The sequence below is a fragment of the Grammomys surdaster genome, unplaced genomic scaffold, assembly GCF_004785775.1.
Source record: "Grammomys surdaster isolate TR1022 unplaced genomic scaffold, NIH_TR_1.0 127, whole genome shotgun sequence".
Taxonomy (NCBI): domain Eukaryota; kingdom Metazoa; phylum Chordata; class Mammalia; order Rodentia; family Muridae; genus Grammomys; species Grammomys surdaster.
Genome location: NW_021604585.1, coordinates 7,718,112 through 7,737,295, shown reverse-complemented (window position 1 = coordinate 7,737,295; position 19,184 = coordinate 7,718,112). Strand labels below are relative to the sequence as shown.

General features: G+C 35.7%; 1 protein-coding gene and 1 pseudogene across 1 annotated transcript in view; one reads left to right on the top strand and one right to left on the bottom strand.

Annotated features, from left to right (window-relative positions):
* The window catches only part of Gphn (gephyrin), a 442,000-nt gene that overhangs the window by 315,652 nt on the left and 107,164 nt on the right, over positions 1-19,184 (bottom strand). Inside the window, exon 3 of the mRNA XM_028788870.1 lies at positions 6,653-6,710. Coding sequence (XP_028644703.1) covers positions 6,653-6,710 — 58 coding nt within the window. The remainder of the gene's footprint in view (positions 1-6,652; positions 6,711-19,184) is intronic.
* Positions 900-1,728, top strand: LOC114640049 (annotated as a pseudogene).

The following is a 19,184-nucleotide window of genomic DNA, read 5'->3' as shown; positions in this document are numbered from 1 at the left end:
TTCTGCAAATTGTGTATTTAAGCTAGTTTGAATTGAACAAACAAAAGAAGAAATAAAATCTAGAAAATATTATCAATTGTTATGGCTTTGCAATTCATAAAATGGTCCTCAATAATTACCCAGGTACTCTGGAAATCCTGAAGACAGAGCAACCTGATTAAAGAGCAGCATACCACTCTCTTCGATAGTGGGTACTTATCCCATCATAGTTCTGTTTCCTTTCATTAAACTGTGTGCGTGTGCACGTGCGTGTGCAAGCAAGACTACCCGATGGATAAGAACACTGGCCACCGACCCTGATGGCCTGAGTTCAGCCCCTGAGTACATATGGTACAAAAAAGACAAATAAATAAATTGTACATACCCACTATTTACATGGAGCACATAAACCATTTATATTATTAAAGCAACTTATTATTTCAATTATGGCTTTTGCTCTTCAAATTAGAGAACAGTGTATATTAGGCTAAATGACTTACTGTCATCTCCCAACATTTTTTAAAATAGTACTTGTGAAGTGCTTATTATCTATTACTAACTAAAAATTAAGTAAACAGGATCTTTGAGCTATTCTACCATATAGTCTACCATATACTTTAGATATCTCCCTTTTGCATTTAAAATATATATTCTATTTACAAAAGCTGTATATTTTATGAATAAGCTGATAATTTTAAAAGTCATATTTTGAAGATGTGATTCAAGCAGCAAACACACTGTGAACAAACTACAGGAGGACAAATCAAAGAGCTTAACTGAGCAACAGCAGCCCTAGGACCAAGAAGGGGATTAATTTAAGGAGCAACATAGTAAGCAACAATAATAACCTACTCTGGAGCAAACAGCATTTTAAAAGCTGCAAACCAACTGCAGCATGAAATCAAACCTGTCTGTACACCATGGTTTTTCAAACTCAGAGCCCTTCATGAATTATTTTGTGTGGAGTCTGGCTGCTTTTCTTTGAACACAAGAGGCACAGCAGCAGAGGAAATACTACCACGGGACTCTAAAGCACAACAAAAAGAATTGTAATGTATTCCTTTGTCAGCCAATGGGAGCGAAGACATTAGTGTTTGAACAACTACACTGTGATAAAACCATGCCAGGTGTGTCAGGTCATGGAGACCAACCAAAACAACTGACTATTGACTAGCTGGATTTCTAAGGCCAATGCACAAAGGATTCATAAGAAAATTCACTCTGAGAAATTATAATGGTCTTCCTGGAATATTGAGAACTTGAAAGTAAACCTTTAACTTTTACTGTTATGAAACAGACCAACACACTGGTAGGAATGTAAAAGAAACCTTCTATGTAAAAACAGACACCACTGCTGCAGATGAAAGTTTTACACAAGGTAAGCTTGGTGAAATAAGAACGAACACTAAGGTGAGAGAGATTGAATCTCTGTCCAAAAAGGGACTCTATCTTCCCTTTCAGGACACAGAGGCTTAAACAACTTTGGTTTCTGCCAAGGTATACAATAAGAAGAGGGGGTCTATTATGGAGAACTTAGCAGTTTCTCCAGATAAGACTGCCCTCTTTCCATTTGCATTTTTTATGTGTTTAGCTTTCAGTTTTATAATTTCTATTTGGATTCTTTTTGTAACTTTTTCACTTCCACAAGATATCCCATTTGTTTTGAACAGAATTCAGAATTATGTAGGAAATTGTTTTTATACTAGTTTAAATTTTAATTTTTTCTTTATTATTAATTTAAAATACTAGGATACAATTTCTGTTCTTCCTCTCTTCTCTCTGACCTGTGACACTTTCTCTGCTTCCTCTCAAATCACAAGTTTTTCAATTGTCGAGTATGTATATACAAATGAATAAGCACATAAGTACAACCAGATGAGTCTGTTTAGTGCTCCGAGTATGCATGTGTTTCGGGGCTTACAATTTGGTACTGGATAATCAATCATGGGGCTCTTCCCTGTGGAAGATTAATTCTCCCTCTCTCAGTAATTGTCTTCACTTAGGAGTGAATCCAAGGAGGAGATTCCCCCCATCCACATTGGCCATGTCGACAAGTGTTCAGGTTTTATTTAGGCAGCCATACTATTGAGATTTCATGGGTAACTGTCCTGTTATATCTAGACAATACAATCTTACAAATTCTTAGCAAATAATTTCAGCATTTGATTCATATTTGATATGCTGAAATATGAATAAAATAAAACATATGAATCAAATATAAAAGACATTTCACACTCAGCATTTGAGAATTCATGAGAATATTTATTTTAGTAAATATTCCAATGTTGTGGAGTAGGTTAGAGACCACATAGATAAATGTGTTCAGTATCTTGCTGGTTACACTGATAACACCCCGACAAAAGAGAAGTGCTGATTCATACTGGGAGGTAGAGATTCATTTTCCCTCTTGGACCCAAAAAAACGTTCCTGGTGAAACTGGGTACTATCTTGTTGATATTAAATAGAGGGGGAAGTTGTGACCAAGGATAGGTGACAGTTGATTAAATGACCCTGTGTGGTGTCATTCACCCTTGTTGATAAGGCGAGGGAATGAAGAGTAGCCTTTCAACTAGGCCCCACTGACATAAAAAAGAAAATATAAGCTAACAATGACTAGCGTCACTCTGCATTGTCTTGTTCAGTCATGCTGTTTCTGAATGAGTGTCTTCAGTGGGATGTCTATGGACAAGGATGGAGGCGTTCAGACAGAAAATCAGATCTCTAAGGGGCTCTGCAGAACAAAGGGTAAACTGACTTTTTTAAATTGAGATTTAGTTAGAAACAAGTGAAGAATGTTGAACTGTTTTTCTATATTCTTAGGCAAATTTGATCTTTATCATCCAGCTAGAGAAAATGCTTATGAGAGAATACATAGAAACCTTCTTTGCCTGTTTTTGATTCCAGGTTAAAGGCTTCTTTAACATCCTGTCCAGAATACACTGAAGATCAGAATATATGAAAAGTAACATTCTAACAGTTATGTGAATTTATTAAGCCCTGATGTATTTGAGTCATTTGCTTTTTTCTTTCCAGATTTTTGAGGTTTCTGGTCTAGGTTTTTTTTTTTTTTACTGGGGGGGTGCAGGTATTTCGTAACATTCATTATATCCCTGTTAAAAGGGAGACTTTGGAGGATTGAGGCTACTTCATTTTTGTTGGTATTAGAACTGTTTTTTAGAAGGAATGCGTTTGAAAACTGACACCTTTATTATAATATTATCTGAAGCAATTAACACACAAACAACTGATGAACATGGATCCTGATGTTTAAACATTATAAATATATTACATCTGATAAAGACTGAATTAGGTTTTATTACTAAAATATGCAAAAAAATATTTTTTTGGTGGAGATGGGGGAGGAGGTATGGGATGTGGAACAGTAAGAGGGTGGACCGAGAAGGGGATAAAATCTGGACTGTAAAAAAAAAAAATTAAATAAAATTTTTAAAAATGTGTATTTATTTACACAGTGCACTATGAACAGCACATCAAGCTTAAGATACAACATATACTTTTGGTAATTTGAGATTAGTCAGCTTTAGCTGGGTATAGTAGCATACTACTTTAATCCCAGCACCAGGGAGGCAGGGACAGGTGGATCTCTGTGAACTGGAGGCCAGCTTGGTCTTGCAAAGCAAGGTACAGGACAGCCAGGTCTATTACACAGAGAAATCTAGTACTGAAAACCAAAACAAACAAATAAATAAAATAAAAATAAAATAAAATTACTTGGTTCTTGGTCAAAAACAGGGAAAACTCTACCAAAAGTAATACTTAATTTTAGTTAAAAATGCTATTGGTAATATTAAATGCTGATAAAATATGTTTTAGCAATGTTTCTACTGATATATTTTAAAACATTTTATGCCTCAATGCTCGAATTCAAAAGTATTTTTGATATAAAATCATTCTTTGATATAACAATCATGTTTCATGAGTTAAAAGTTGTATGTTTTAAGGAACCACATGATAGAACTCATAATTCTAAAACAAACAAAATAAAAACCTTGCAAAAATTAAAACCCTTTACAAGAAAGAGACAGCTTTACTATAAATTACGTAAATACAAATATATTGCTTCTAGCGTGCACCTGTTCTATGCTATTTCTTTAGCTCACATAATGTTATTGCCTCATAGAATTTTTTAAGCTTTGCCAGGAACTATCAAAAAGAAGTTTAAAGCTAGCAGGTGATCTTCCTGAAATGGTTCCAGAATGGACTGTTAAAGTTAATGACAGAATTTCTTCTCCAAGCAATGCCAAGAATAATTTCATTTTAGAAAAGATTTCTGCTATTAATATGTTTTTCCTGTTATTGTTAAATATACACAATAATCACAAGCCCACCCTTTTGAGCAGATCTCTGCAGAACAACAAAGATGTACTCTCTTGCAGTGATGCTATATAGACAAATAGATGACTTCTTAATACTTAATGATGATCTTTAAAAAATTCCTAAAATTATATTAATAATTATTAAGCTCTTTTATAATAGGACTGCTATTAAGTCCTGCCTGATGTCAAAACCACATTGAGGTGTAAGGACATAATTGCTTATCATTCACTACTACTAACTGTTAGGCTTCTTTAATGAATCAGTAAGTTCAAATTTCAAGATTTCCTAAATTGCTTTTGGACAAAGGCAACTTTGTTGTTACAAGATTTAATAACAATGTAAAGACAGAAATTGTTGTATTGCTCTTTTTTAAAGTAATGTTAATTCTTGATTCATTGAAACATTGATTTCAATCAAAATTGGTATTTATATTTAAAAAAGAACAAGGAAATATCAACTACAAGACTAAGATTACTTATAACTGGTAAAGATTTATGGTGGCTATCACAAAAGCCTACATGTGGAATATGCTCTTCTACCTGAGCTCAGTGGAAGAGAAAGGGACTAGCCTCGCAGAGACTTGAAATGCCAGGGTGAAGAGATACCCAAAGGAGCCCTACCTGCTTAGAGGGGAAATCAAGGGAGGGATGGGGCAAAGACTGTGGGGAGATGAGTGAGAGAGGGGCAGTGAGCGGAACGTAAAGTGAGTAAGTAAAAAAAAAATAAATTAAAAAATAAAAGATAAACTATTACATATATTAATGCTTACATATAAGACTATCTTATATTTTCAATACAGAGCTAAACAAAGAATTCTCAACTGAAGAAATGGCCGAGAAGCACCTAAAGAAATGTTCAGCATCCTTAGTTATCAGGGAAATGCAAATGAAAACAACCCTGAGATTCCACCTCACACCAGTCAGAATGGCTAAGATCAAAAACTCAGGTGCAGATGCTGGCGAGAATGTGGAGAAAGAAAACACTCCTCCATTGTTGGTGGGATTGCAAGATGGTGCAACCACTCTGGAAATCAGTCTGGCGGTTCCTCAGAAAATTGGACATAGCATTACCTGAGGAGCCAGCTATACCACTCCTAGGCATATACCCAGAAGATGCTCCAACATATAACAAGGACATATGTTCCACTATGTTCATAGCAGCCTTATTTATAAGAGTCAGAAGCTGGAAAGAACCCAGATGTCCTTCAACTGAGGAATGGATACAGAAAATGTGGTACATTTACACAATGGAATATTACTCAGATATTAAAAACAATGAATTTATGAAATTCTTAGGCAAATTCATGAAACTAGATAATATCATCCTGAGTCAGGTAACCCAATAACAGAAGAACACACATGGTATTCACTCACTGATAATTGGATATTAGCCCAGAAGCTTCAATACCCAAGATTCAACTCACAGACCACATGAAGCTCATGAAAAAGGAAGACCAAAGTGTGGGTGTTTTGGTCCTTCTTAGAAGGAGTAACAAAATATACAAGGGAGCAAATATGGAGACAAAGTGAGGGACAGAAACTGAAGGAGGGGCTGTCTGGAGACCATTCCATTTGGGTATCCATCCCTGTGCAGTCATCAAAGGTAGATGGTGATTTGGATGTCAGGAAGTGCATGCTGACAGGAGCCTGATATAGCTGTCTCCTTAGAAGTCTGCTAGAGTCTGACATATTCAGAGGTGGATGCTCACAGCTAACTATTGAACTAATCAAGGGGTTCCCAATGGAGGAGTTAGAGAGAAGGAGCTGAAGGAACTGAAAGGGTTGGCAGCTCTATAAGGAGAGCAACAATACCAACCAACCAGAGCTCCCAGGGTCTAAACCAACAGCCTTGGAGTACATAGGAAGGGGCCCATGGCTCCAGTTATATATGTAGGAGAGAATGACCTTGTCAGGCATAGGTGGGAGAAAAGATCCTTGGTCCCATGAGGGGGAATTCGAGTGTGAGGAGGTGGGAGTGGGGGTTGGGTGGGGGCACATCCTCATAGGAGCAGGAGGAGGGGAGATGGGATGGGGGGGTTCCTGGGTGGGGGTGGGGGCGGGGGGGGAAATGGGGTAAGCAAGTAACATCTGAAATGTAAATAAAATAGCCAATTAAAAAAAAGGAAGGGTTTCTTTTATATTCATCTTAAATTTTTCCCAGAACGATATTGCGAAGAGTATATAAAATTTGATGGTACTTCTGTAATATGCATATATTTTTAACTTGAAGAAACAGGAGATTAATGTTTGCTACAATATTTAAGAAGTAACAATTTTTCCCACACCTTGCAACTAAAACACTAAGCCTTTGTAGGCATGAAAATTTCATACTATACCTTGATTTCTTCTATTTCATCTGGTACTATCTTGTATGCTGATATTGTCCCACCCAACCTGAAATTAGGAGAAGAAAATACTCTCAAAACCAGCAAGAGAATAAAAAGCATATGAATAATATATGGCATTAGCATTACAGTGCCACCAGAAATCTCTCAAGACCCACGTCAATAGCCATGGGGGAAAACATTTGTTTCATTTTTCATTTATTAGTTTAGAATAAACAGGCCACAAATGACTACCAAAAGAAGAAGCAATACATTGGATTTTCATTATGAATTAAACTTTCATTATTGATGGTTTTACTAATGCTAAAACTACTACATTTATTGCTGGACTCTATCACAACACATATCAAGAACCAAGAGTAATCCTGTTTTTATTTGTTTAATTAATAAACTAGATTTTTTGGAATAGTTTAAGGTTTCCAAAATTTGAACAAAAAGTTAAGTTAACATATCTTACTCTAAGCCCCATTTCCTAGTTTTTCTGATAATTATCATCTTATATCTGTGTAGTAGAACTATCAAAAATAGTGAACCAATATTGATTTTGATATATTTCTTTTAGAGATGAACGCGTCCAGTATTATCAAAGGTAAAGAAAAAAACCTGCAAATTACACAGTCTGAGCCCTAATATTTAAATTTAAATTATTTAAAAATAGAAAGTTTTAAAGACATTATCATTATAAAAATAGATTTTTAACAAGTTTTTAAAGTATTCTTAACAGTTAAGCAGGTAATTAAAATCAACACATGAAATAATCATTATATAAATGCAATAGATTACAAAAACAACTCCAAATTGTCATTAAAATGATTCAAAGATGCTATGGTAAAAATGGATTATAATGGAACACAAATATAACGCTGCATCGGTATGATCAACTTCAGCCTTGTTTACAGAAACAATTCATTTTCCTCATGTATAATGTTAACAGTACCTTAGATACTTGAATCTGCTCCTAGAAAGATATAGGAAGATAACTTTCCAAGTAAGTATTTATATAACTTCAAACCAAAGGAAATGGTTTTAACCATTAAGAAGGCGAGACAAACCAGCTATGACATGGCTGTTGCAGTCTGGGACATACACAGCAGCTATGAATGTCTGCATAAGATTGGCCACTGCAATAATCTGTCACGGAGGAGAAAGGTGCTCACCCATTCCTTCTTTAGGAGCAACTGACTATTATTTGCTGCTGGAGAAAAGGTGCAATTTTCTTTATTATTATAGCTTATGGAAGAAGGGAGCTGACAAAGAGTAATGGAGGGGGATAAATAAAATCACATAATATTGTATATAAGAATGAAAAGGTCAAAATAAATAAATAAAATTATTTCTAAGGTAAAGCAATATATATCTTTTAATGGTCCCAATGGGACTAAAACCCAATAGACAAGCCAGGTGTGGAGGCACAGAACTTTAATCCCAGTACTCAGAAAACAAGAGCAGGGGGATATCTGAGTTTGAGGTCCGTGTAGTCTAATAGTTTCAGGACAGCAGGGGCTCCATAAAGAAATCCCATTTTAAAACAAAGGAAAACAAACAATAAAAAATATATCTGTATAACAATAACATTCATGCATATGTATAGTATACTGATGAAGTGATAGCATAACTATAAGACCAAGTTGTTAAAAACAATTTTTAACAAACATAGAAAGGAGAATAGAAACAAACAGTGTAAATGTTAGAGGAAAATATTCATCAAACAGAAGCAATTCAGAAAACCCAAGGGAACATCTAAGATGCATTTTAAATACCAATAGTTTTAACACATTATCAGTATCACTTTCTCTACCAGGGCCTAGGTCATAAAATGACTTAATCCAAACTGCATTACACAAACTGTCTACCTTATGATGAAGAAAGAATAAACTCTGTAATCAGCATATAGAAATATTATACATTGGCAGTCATAGTGATAATAATAGCTTCAAGACTACAAGTAGTACTGAAATCTTATGTGAAGTATACATGACTACAGGTATTTCAGATCTCCAATTTTTAGATTTTGTAATATTCCATATATGTCACTTAAAGATAGAACCCAATTCTAAACAAAATAATCACTGGTATTTAAAAAGCTTAAGGTAATTTATTTGTGTGTGTGTGTGTGTGTGTGTGTGTGTGTGTGTGTGTGTGTCACCATGGGCATGTAGACATCAAATACAACTTGCTGGTGTGAGTTCTATCCTTCTATCATGCAGGTTCCAAGATGAAAGTCAGATCTTCAGGTTTGGTGGCAGATACCGTTAACTACTGAGTTATGTCACTGGCCCTATGTTTTATACAGACCTTGCAGACAGTCTTCAGGTAGTTTGTGTGTGTGTGTGTGGTTTTTTTTTTTGTAATACATCTTTAGTATGCCTGCAAGAAGTCATGTGGAACTTTTCACTTAAGGAATCATGCTGATGTGGAAAAGGTTTCATATTTTATAGCATATTAGGTTTTCAGATTATAGCTATTATGAGGTGAAAAAAAGAAAGAGGGGGGAGGGAGAGAGGATGACATACACAGAGAGGTATATAACAAAGCTCAGGGTACTTGAATATTAGGAAAAAGTATATAAAGTGGACTGAAAGGAACAGTAAGATGGGAATAATTTAAACCTCATTATAGGTTTATACCTCAGGACCCAGAACACTGATGCAAGCAGATATCAAGAGTTCAAACACAGATTGTAGTACCCAGGCCAGTTTTGGCCACAAAGACCCTTCCTCACAAAACAAAATAAACCAACAAAACAAAATAAAAAAATAATTCTAGAAGATTTTTAGGGACCTAATAACTTTTAAGTAAAGTAAAGGAAGGTCAAAAGATGAAGGACAAAAGTTAGCAAGCATTTTAACAGTGATAAGTCAGGGAAGAACAGTTTTGGTGGAGTGGCGGGAATTCAAGCAAGGTTTTATGCAGTACTCTTCTGTATCTCACTGCACTTCATATATACCTGGGTTTTGCAAAATGAATTATTGTTATTTATGTGTTAATAATGAAAGCAAATAAAGTAATTGATAATGGTATAAATTATTAGTTTTAATCTACAGTTGCACATTACCAGGACAGAATATCACATAAAACAGGTTCTCTTTCAATGAACACATTCTAGCTTTGCAAAGACTACAGTCACCTCAAATCACAGCTATTAATATTATCCCTGAGTATTCACAGTTAGTTTTCGCTGCATGCCTTCCAAATAAATCATGAGTAGACAGAACCATTAAAGTCATAGTTAGGTTTTTATAAACAGGGCCTTCCTACTAGGATGTACCTGCCAGGTATATTCTAGCCTGGAATTTATTTTATACTAACTAATAAATAATTTTTCTTTGTGCAAATTGTGTAGATCCAACTGATGATGCTGATACCTGATATCTATTTTCTCTAAGTATTCAGTAAATTGTACTTTGTGTGATCCTAGATCTGCTGTCTCTCCTTTTAGCTTAGGGCACTTTAGGAAAGATCATAAACTTGAATTAGATTGCTTTCAAACACTGAACAAAACAAATTTAAATTATTACTTAGTAAGTATATAACAAAAATAACATCCATAATCTGACATTTTTTTCTTTGGGAAAAACTATAGGTTTACAATGGAAAGAAAAACAAATTTAAATTATTACTTAGTAAGTATATAACAAAAATAACATCCATAATCTGACATTTTGTCTTTGAGAAAAAACTATAGGTTTACCATGGAAAGAAATTTAAAAGTAGTTGAGTAATTTAAGACAAAAATAAAAGTGAAAAATTAAAAAGAACAAATGAGAAAGTAATATTTAAGAGCACAAATTTCTGAAACTCCTCAATAAAAGGGCCATTCATACAAAGTTAACCCAATTGATCTGTATATATAGTATACTTGTTAAGATAATGCTTTTAAGCCAGAATCACACTCAACGAATGAGAAATTTTCACTTTTAGTTATGTTTTGTAGGCACAAATATGTTATGGTGCTTGGTGATTTGCAACTTCAAGCTATTTAGTATGAAGAGGCAGGATGGATAAGAGCAAATTATAATGAGATGTGTATCATTATCAAGCCCTATATATTGTATGCTAACTTAAAATTAATTTTAATAGTATAACTACTGATAAGTAGGAAGAATGCTTGAAAAATCTAAAATGAATACCTATCTCCATTTGCTGGGGAATCTACTGAGTGCAAATCCACCATTGCTACTTCCCAGGGACCCTTTCTGCCTCTTTTCTAGTTCAACTATTTCTTTATCTTAGCTATCAATACCTAGAAACAAGATGTACCTGGGAACCCCAGTGACCAAACCAGTTGGAATTCAGGTAGGCATTCAGGCTATGCTTTTTGTTCTCCACTACATTTCTATTTTCACCCTTAGTCCTATAGAAAACAGCTTACAGGTGCCCCTCATCCCACCTCAACTCAGTAACCTTCCTACATACAACAACCTGAGGAAGCATCCAGGGAAACGCTGTTTTCAATGTAACCTCAAAACAAACAAACAAACAAACAAACAAACAGGATAAAATGTGGTATATTTACACAATGGAATACTATTTAACTACTATAAATAAAATTATGAAATTTTCAAATAAATAAATGAAGCTAGAAAAGAAATCATGCCTAGTGTAATGCCCCAGAATCAAGAAGACAAATTTTGTGTTTAATATGTGGCTAATAAACCTTACATAGTACTACAATGTATATAGCCACCGAGGTTAGGTATAGAGTAAGAAAATGGGCAGGGGGAAGATCTCACAAGGAAAACAGAATATGTACTAATGGAAAGCAATGGAGGAGATTGGTATGGGAAGATCAACTGGGGAAGGGGATGGATAATATGGGTAAGGGAGGGAATAGAGGAAGAGAAAACTAACACTATGGGCCATTTGAAAGGTTATATGGAAACCTACTACTATAGAAGCTTCTTAAAATATATACACATATGAAAGAAAGGGAAATGGAGTTACCAAATAAGATAATGCCTAAGCTGCCACCAATTGAAACCTCCAGAGCCAGTCATGGATCACATCTAGTTGAGTTTGGCCAAAGGATCCTCAAAAATACCCCCCAAAATCTCAAGATATTGCCAAGTCTATTGGATTCTTTCCACAAACTGATAAGTACCTAACTAGAGCCTTCCCCACTAGTGACTGACTAACATTGCAAGTACTGGAGGATACTCTGTATGCTACCAGTTGAGAAATTAACTACCAACCCAGCTATGAATCCTATAATCTAAAGAAAGAAAAAGAAAGGTCATGGATTTGAGTGAGTATGGAGATGAGGAGAACTTGGAGGAAATTGGAAAACGAGAAACTGATCAGAATATACTGTACAAAAAAATTTTTAATAAAAGTATTAAAAACCCCAAAATATAGTAATATGGACTTATCACTTTAAAAAGGTTTGTAGAACTCAAAAAATGTTTCAGAATCATGTATACATTGTTGAATAAACTCTTTCAAAATTGCTTACTAAGTTTAATAATGTCAACTCTCATCTTCTCAAATCTAAAGTCAACAGACTGAAAATACTCACGTGTTACACTTCATAGAATTTCCACCAAGTTTTCTCATTCATCTTCTTTTAAAATATACACAGAGTCCAGAAGATCTATAAATCTGCTTCTTAAAAACGTCTGATAGTCAACTACCAAAAGCAAAGGAGATAAAGTTCTAGTTGTGGGTCGGGGCAGGCTCTATCTGTGTAACACAGGTAAGACCTGATCCCTGTGATCCTGTCTCTCCCTCCCTCACAGATGATATGCCATCACACCTGCAGTGACTAGAGATAATGACTTTAAATGATAAACACATTCTAGCAATAGAGTTCTTTAAAATCTAAAGAACTGACATATATATTAATTTATCAATAAAACCTTTTTTGACTTTCACTTAAGAGTAGGAGTTGGGTATTCGAATGAATTCATTTTATTCAGACTGAATATTTTGTGTAACAGGATTTAAAACTCTCGTTTTTAAATGAACTTAATGTAATGCTTCACAAATGAGAATCAGAATCATTCTATTTCTGCTCAAATGAAGACACATGCTGTTAAAAAAATCAAGAGTCAGCAATGCTAAGATTTTTCAAGTACTTCCATTTTTCAGCATTCAGTCTAAAATTCTTATGGTAACTTAACTGAACAGATGGCTCAGAAGTATAAATATTTGTAGCTTAACATTTTAAATAAAGACTATATCCTTTATAGTAGACTTAGTTTATGGGGTGGAGAGAGCCTTCTGTGACAACAGACTGTTCTTATGTAACTATTTGGGGAACAGAAGTCTGTTTTAGTTTAACACACTAAAGTGAAACAGAAAAAGATATGTTTGAATTAACACTCCTTTACTTTCTAATTTAAATTTTGGGTTACTCTTTTCGGATAATGTTAAAAATGAATTTTTATAATCTAACAATTGTTTTCCTGTCACCAGTACTGACTCAGGATTTGTTACTGTCTTATAATAATCACCCTTATGTTTTAGAAAAATTTCAGCATTTTAAATGTTTCCTAGAATACTAGTAGTCATTTGGAAGTGGTCTGAGCAAAATCACTTGATCATCTTACTGGATAGGAAAAAGCCTTTTACAAAGTCAAACATACCTTCATGATAAACATCTTGGAGAGTCTAGAGATATAGGGGGCATGCCTCTACATAATTAACACAATTTTCAACAAGCCCACAGCCAACATCAATCTAAATGTAGAGAAAGTCAAAGCATTTCCACTAAAATCAAGAACAATACAAGGATGTCCATTATCTCTGTAACTATTCAATATAGTATATAAACTCTTAGCTAGAACATTAAAATATTTGAAGGTGGTCAAGGAGATAGAAATAGGAAGGAAGAAGTTAAAGTATTTGTATTTATACATGATATGGTTTGCTACGTCAAGGAAACTAAAAATTCCATTAAGAAAGTTCTACAGCTGATGAATACTGCAGGAAAGGTAGCAGACTGCAAAATTAACACTCAAAAACCCACCAGCCTTTGGATGTACAAATAACAGACTGAAAAGGAAACAAAACTTTTTACAATAGTCTCAAAAAAAAAGTAGTGTGGGATAATTTTAACTACTTAGGGGAAAGGCTTATATAATCAAAACTTTACCATACTCAAGAAACTGATGAAGATACCAGCAGACAGAAAGAGCCCCATGCTCATGAATCAGTCTAATACTGTGAAAATGGCCATCCTACTGTGAGCAATCTACAGATTCAACACGATTCCTATCAAAATTCCAACATTTATATGGAAACACAAAAATAGGATACATAGCTAAAACAACCCTGAATAATAAAAGAATGACTAGAGGTCATCACCATCTCTGACTTCAAATTATACCACAAAGCTACTTCCTTTCCCTTTATCTGAGGGTAAATTACTTCATTTTTTTTTAAAGGTCTTCTTGAATCCCCCAAAGACCAGAAGGTGAGTGTTCCATTATGAATTCCAGTCATCTGTATATCGACATTTGAATAGTCAGTCCACTTTAAGGTTAATCAGAAACAAAGTGCAAACAAATGAGCAAATTCCATTAGTCTATAAAAGAATTATCTAGTTACTAGCCAACCACATGTCTCAAAGCAGGTGGTTTTCATACAGAAATAGAAAAAAAGTATGTATTCTTTAATTCATCCTTGTGCTATTCCTACCAATAAAAACAAACAGGTCCCATTAAGGCTGAACCTTTAGCTTTCTGTTAGAAGCAGAAAAAATGCTCCCCAGAAACAGGAAAACCTGAAAAGGACATCTATTTTTAAAAATAAAATGTGAAAATAGCTGAAGGGGTTTGCAACCCTATAGAAAGAAAAACAATATCAACCAACCAGACCCCTCAGAGCTCCCAGGGACTAAACCACCAACCAAAGAGGACCCATGGAGGGACATTTGGCCACATATGTAGGAGAGGATGGCCTTATCTGGCATCAATGGGAGGGAAGGCCCTTGTTCCTGTGGCAGCTTGATGTTCCAGGATAGGGGGATGCTAGGGAGGTGAGGCAGGAATGTGTGGGTGGAGAGCACTCTCACAGAGGCAGGGGGAGGGGGCATGGGATGGGGTTTTTGGAGGGGAAACTGGAGAGGGGAACAAAATTTGAATTGAAATGTAAATAAATCAAATAACCAATAAAACACACACACACATAAGAAAATGTGAAATGATCAACATTTTGCTGATTTAGTAAACATCTCATCCTTCTGAACAAGGTGAATTTCCAATAAATTCAAGAATAGACTGATTTCACACTTCCTTTATTCTATTATTCACTTTACTAGTATATGACAGTGAGTTTGTTGTTTGGTGGATTGGAATGGTTGGCCTCTATTTCTTCTGAGGTCTGCTCATGTATATTTGTGCATGTATGGTTATTAAGAAAAAAGAGGTTCCTCATCATTTTGTTTATTTTTCTTTTCACACAATATATGCTGATCAAGATTACTCCTTCACTAACTGCTTTCCCATACTCATACACACCCTTTCTGTCTCTCCTTAGAAAACAACCTAGGAAATAATAATGAAATAAGAAAAAACGAAAACAAATGGAAGTGGACAAAACAATAAACAGACAGAAGAATAAATTAGTTAATTGCCCAACAAACTGGGTGAGGGTATCCTTTTCTGAAAGATAAAAATATTCTACAGTTGATAATGGTGATGACTGTACAATATCTAACTTTTTTTAGAAAATCCTGAAGAAACAATTTAAATGAGTGAATTGTATGCTTTATAATTTACATATCAATAAAAATTAAAACCATTCAAAAATTAACATACCAATAAAAGAAAAAATTAGCAAGGCTCCATATTCAAAAGACAAAATTAGCAAGTGTTGGGATACAGGAGGTGCCTTACAAACCACGGGAAGACTGATCTCAGTCAAACAGCAGTACTTTTCAGAGCATGTGCCCAGAACTGATGGATCATGGACATGATCCAGACTCTGGTGCTGAACAGTGACACTGAGTCAAGATCCTTAGGGCTTTTTAAGCCTAAAAATCTATAAACACCTGTGCCAAGTTATTCCACCAATCAGGATTTAGGGATAGGGGATTTCCTTATTAACATGTCTTTATTCTGCATGTATCCTGCTCCAATGGGTTAGGGTATTCAATTGTGGTAGAAGACTTACCTTGTCTAACGTTCATGTCTTAACTTGCCAACCAGGATGTCAGTTACCCACTTACATGTCTTTTTCTGCCAAGTAGGATATCAATTCCCAGGAAAGTCTTAGGAACTTGAACTTTACTCAACTCCTACTCAAAATGAAAGTCTTATTCCAAACCATTTCTTATACTGGTGCAGGTGTCTCCTCTGTTGTGGTATATCCCAGGGGCAGCTTATAAAGAAGATACCATGAATGCTTAAAAACAGGTGCAGGAAGTGCTGCTGGATGGTTGGTTCGGAGCCAAGCTTATTGTAGCTAACTATATAAAGCAGTTCTAACTGACTTCTGTTGTAACTGGTTTCCAAGAACACCAAAGCACAGAACATTCTAGTAACAGCAATAACAAAATATGAGAAAGTTTCCTTTTAATATTAGTAACAGCAAGAAATGTTAGGCTAGACAGGTAATAGTTACCTAGGCCTTAAGAGACACAACAATTATAAAGTAAATTATTTTTTAATTTTTATTTTTTCATTACTTATTTTATTTAAATTTCAAATGTTGTCCCCTTCCTGGTCCACCTACAAGAGCCCTCCAACATATTCCCTGTCTCCTTGACCTCTAAGAGGGTGCTCCTCCACTCATCCACCGACTCACTCGCACCTCAGCCCTCTAGCATCCTCCTCTGAGACATCAAGCCTCCACAGGCTCAAATGCATCGCCTCCTACTGAGGCCAGACAAGGCAGTCCTCTGCTACATATGTAGCGGGGCCATGGACTCGCCTATGTACACTCTTTGGTTGATGGTTTAGTCACTGAAAGCTCTGAGGGGTTCTGTTAGCTGATACTTTTGTTCTTCCTATGGGGTTGCAATCCCCTTCAGCTCCTTCAGTCTGTTCCCTAACTTTACCATTGGACGTCCCAGACTCCTGCCAGTGTTTAGCTGTGAGTATCTGCATTAGTCTCAGTCAGGTGATCGTAGGGCCTCTCAAAGGACAGCTATACCATGTTCCTGTTTACAAACATATCGTGGCATCAGCAATAGTGTCTTCGTGTCTTGGTGTTTGCACACAGGATGGATCCCAAGTTTGAGCAGTCTCTGGATGGCCTTTTTAAAAAAGTCTCTGCTCCATTTTTTTGTCCCTGAATTCCATTTAGACAGGAACTTCTGGGTCAAAAATTTTCAGATGGGTGGGTGGCCCCATCCCTTAACTAGAGGCCATTTCTAGCTACTAAAAGGTGGTCTCTTTGGGCCCATCTTCCCACTGTTGGGCATTTTAGCTAATGTCATCTCCATTGGGTCCTGGGAGCCTCTCTCATTCCTGGTGTCTGGGACTTTCTAGTAGTCCCCTCCATATTCCACCCCACACTGCTGCAAATTTCTGTTCATTCTCCTGGCCCTCTGGACTTCTCTCCTGTCTTCACTCATACCTCATACTGCCCCCCTTTTACTCTTCCCCCTCCTATTTCTCACCCAGGTCACTCCCTCCCTCTGCCTCCTGTGATTATTTTATTCCCCCTTCTAAGAGAGATTGAAGCATTCACACTTAGGCATTTCTTCTTTTTAAGTTTCATGTGGTCTGTGGGTTGTATCATGAGTATTCTAAAATTTTTAGCTAATATCCACGGAGTAGATACCATGTGTGTCCTTTTGGGTTGGGTTACTTCACTTAGGATATTTTCTAGTTCCATCAATTTGCCTGCAAAATTCATGATGTACTTGTTTTTAATAGCTGAGTAGTATTCCATTTTATAAATGTTCCACATTTTCTGTATCCATGCTTTGGTTGAGGGACATCTGGGCTGTTTCCAGCTTCTGGCTAATATAGATAAAGCTGCTATGAACATAGTGGAGCATGTGTCCTTGTGATCTGGTGAAGCATCTTTGGGTATAGGCACAGGAATGGTATAGCTAGGTCTTTAGGTAAAACTATTTCCAATTTTCTGAGGAACTGCTAAATTGATTTCCAGAGTGGTTGTACCAGTTTGCAATCTCACCAGCAATGGAAGAGTGTTCCTCTTTCTCCACATCTTCACCAGCATCTGCTATCACCTGAGTTTTTGATCTTAGCCATATTGATTGGTGTAAGGTGGAATAGAGTTGTTTTGATTTACATTTCTCTGATGACTAAGAATGCTGAACATTTCTTTAGGTGCTTCTTGGCCATTCAAGATTCCTCAGTTGAGAATTCTTTGTTTAGCTCTGTACCCCAATTTGAGGCGGGGGGAGAGTTATTTGGTTTTCTGAAGTCTAATTTCTTGACTTATTTGTATTTTTGAATATTATTCCCCTATCTGATATAGGATTGGTAAAGGTCTTTTCCCAGTTTGTAGGGCAATTTTGTCCTATTGACTGTGTCCTTTTCCTTACAGCAGTTTTTCAGTTTCATGAGATCCCATTTATCAATTCTTGATCTTAGAACCTGAGTCACTAGAATTCTGTTCAGGAAATTTCCCCTGTGCCAATGTGTTCGAAGTTATTTCCTACTTTCTCTTCTATTAGATTCAGTATATCAGATTTTATGTGGAGGTTCTTTATCCACTTGGACTTGAGCTTTATACAAGGAGATAAATATGGATCAATTTGCATTTTTCTATATGCAGACTGTCAGTTAGACCAGCACCATTTGTTGAAGATGCTTTCCTTTTTCCACTGTATGGTTTTGGCTTCTTTGTCAAAGGACAAATGACCATAGGTATGTGGGTTTATTTCTGTGGTCTTCAATTCTATTCCATTGATCAACCTGTCTGTCTCTGCACCAATATCATGAAGTTTTTATCACTATTGCTCTGAAGTACAGCTTGAGTTCAGGGATGGTGATTCCCCCACAAGTTCTTTTTTGTTGAGAATTGTTTTCACTATCCTGGGATTTTTGCTATTCCAGATGAAGTTGAGAATTGGTGCTTCCATCTCTTTGAAGAATACAATTGGGATTTTGATGGGGATTGCATTGACTCTGTAGATTGCTTTTGGTAAGATCCTTGAGCATGGGAGATCTTTCCACCTTCAGAGGTCTTCTTTGATTTCTTTCTTAAGGGATTTGAAGTTCTTGTCGTATGGATCTTTCACTTGTTTTGTTAGAGTTACACCAAGATATTTTATATTATTTGTGACTATTGTTAAGGTTGTTCTTTCCCTAATTTCTTTCTCAGCCTGTTTATCCTTTATATAGAGGAAGGGTAATAATTTGTTTGAATTGTTAATTGTTCTTAGATAGCAACCAGACTTTCTCCTACTCAGAACACATTCCAAGAGGTTGTAAAACAATTAACCAAAGGTCATTAAAAGGGAACTAACAACTTATTATAGGTGCTAGGACAGAAGATAAAAGATTGCCTGGGTTTATCTATATAAAACTTCACTAATAACTTAGTTATAGTTTTAAACCGTCAGTGAACCTGTGGAGCTAGACAGGTGATGGATGTTTAGCCA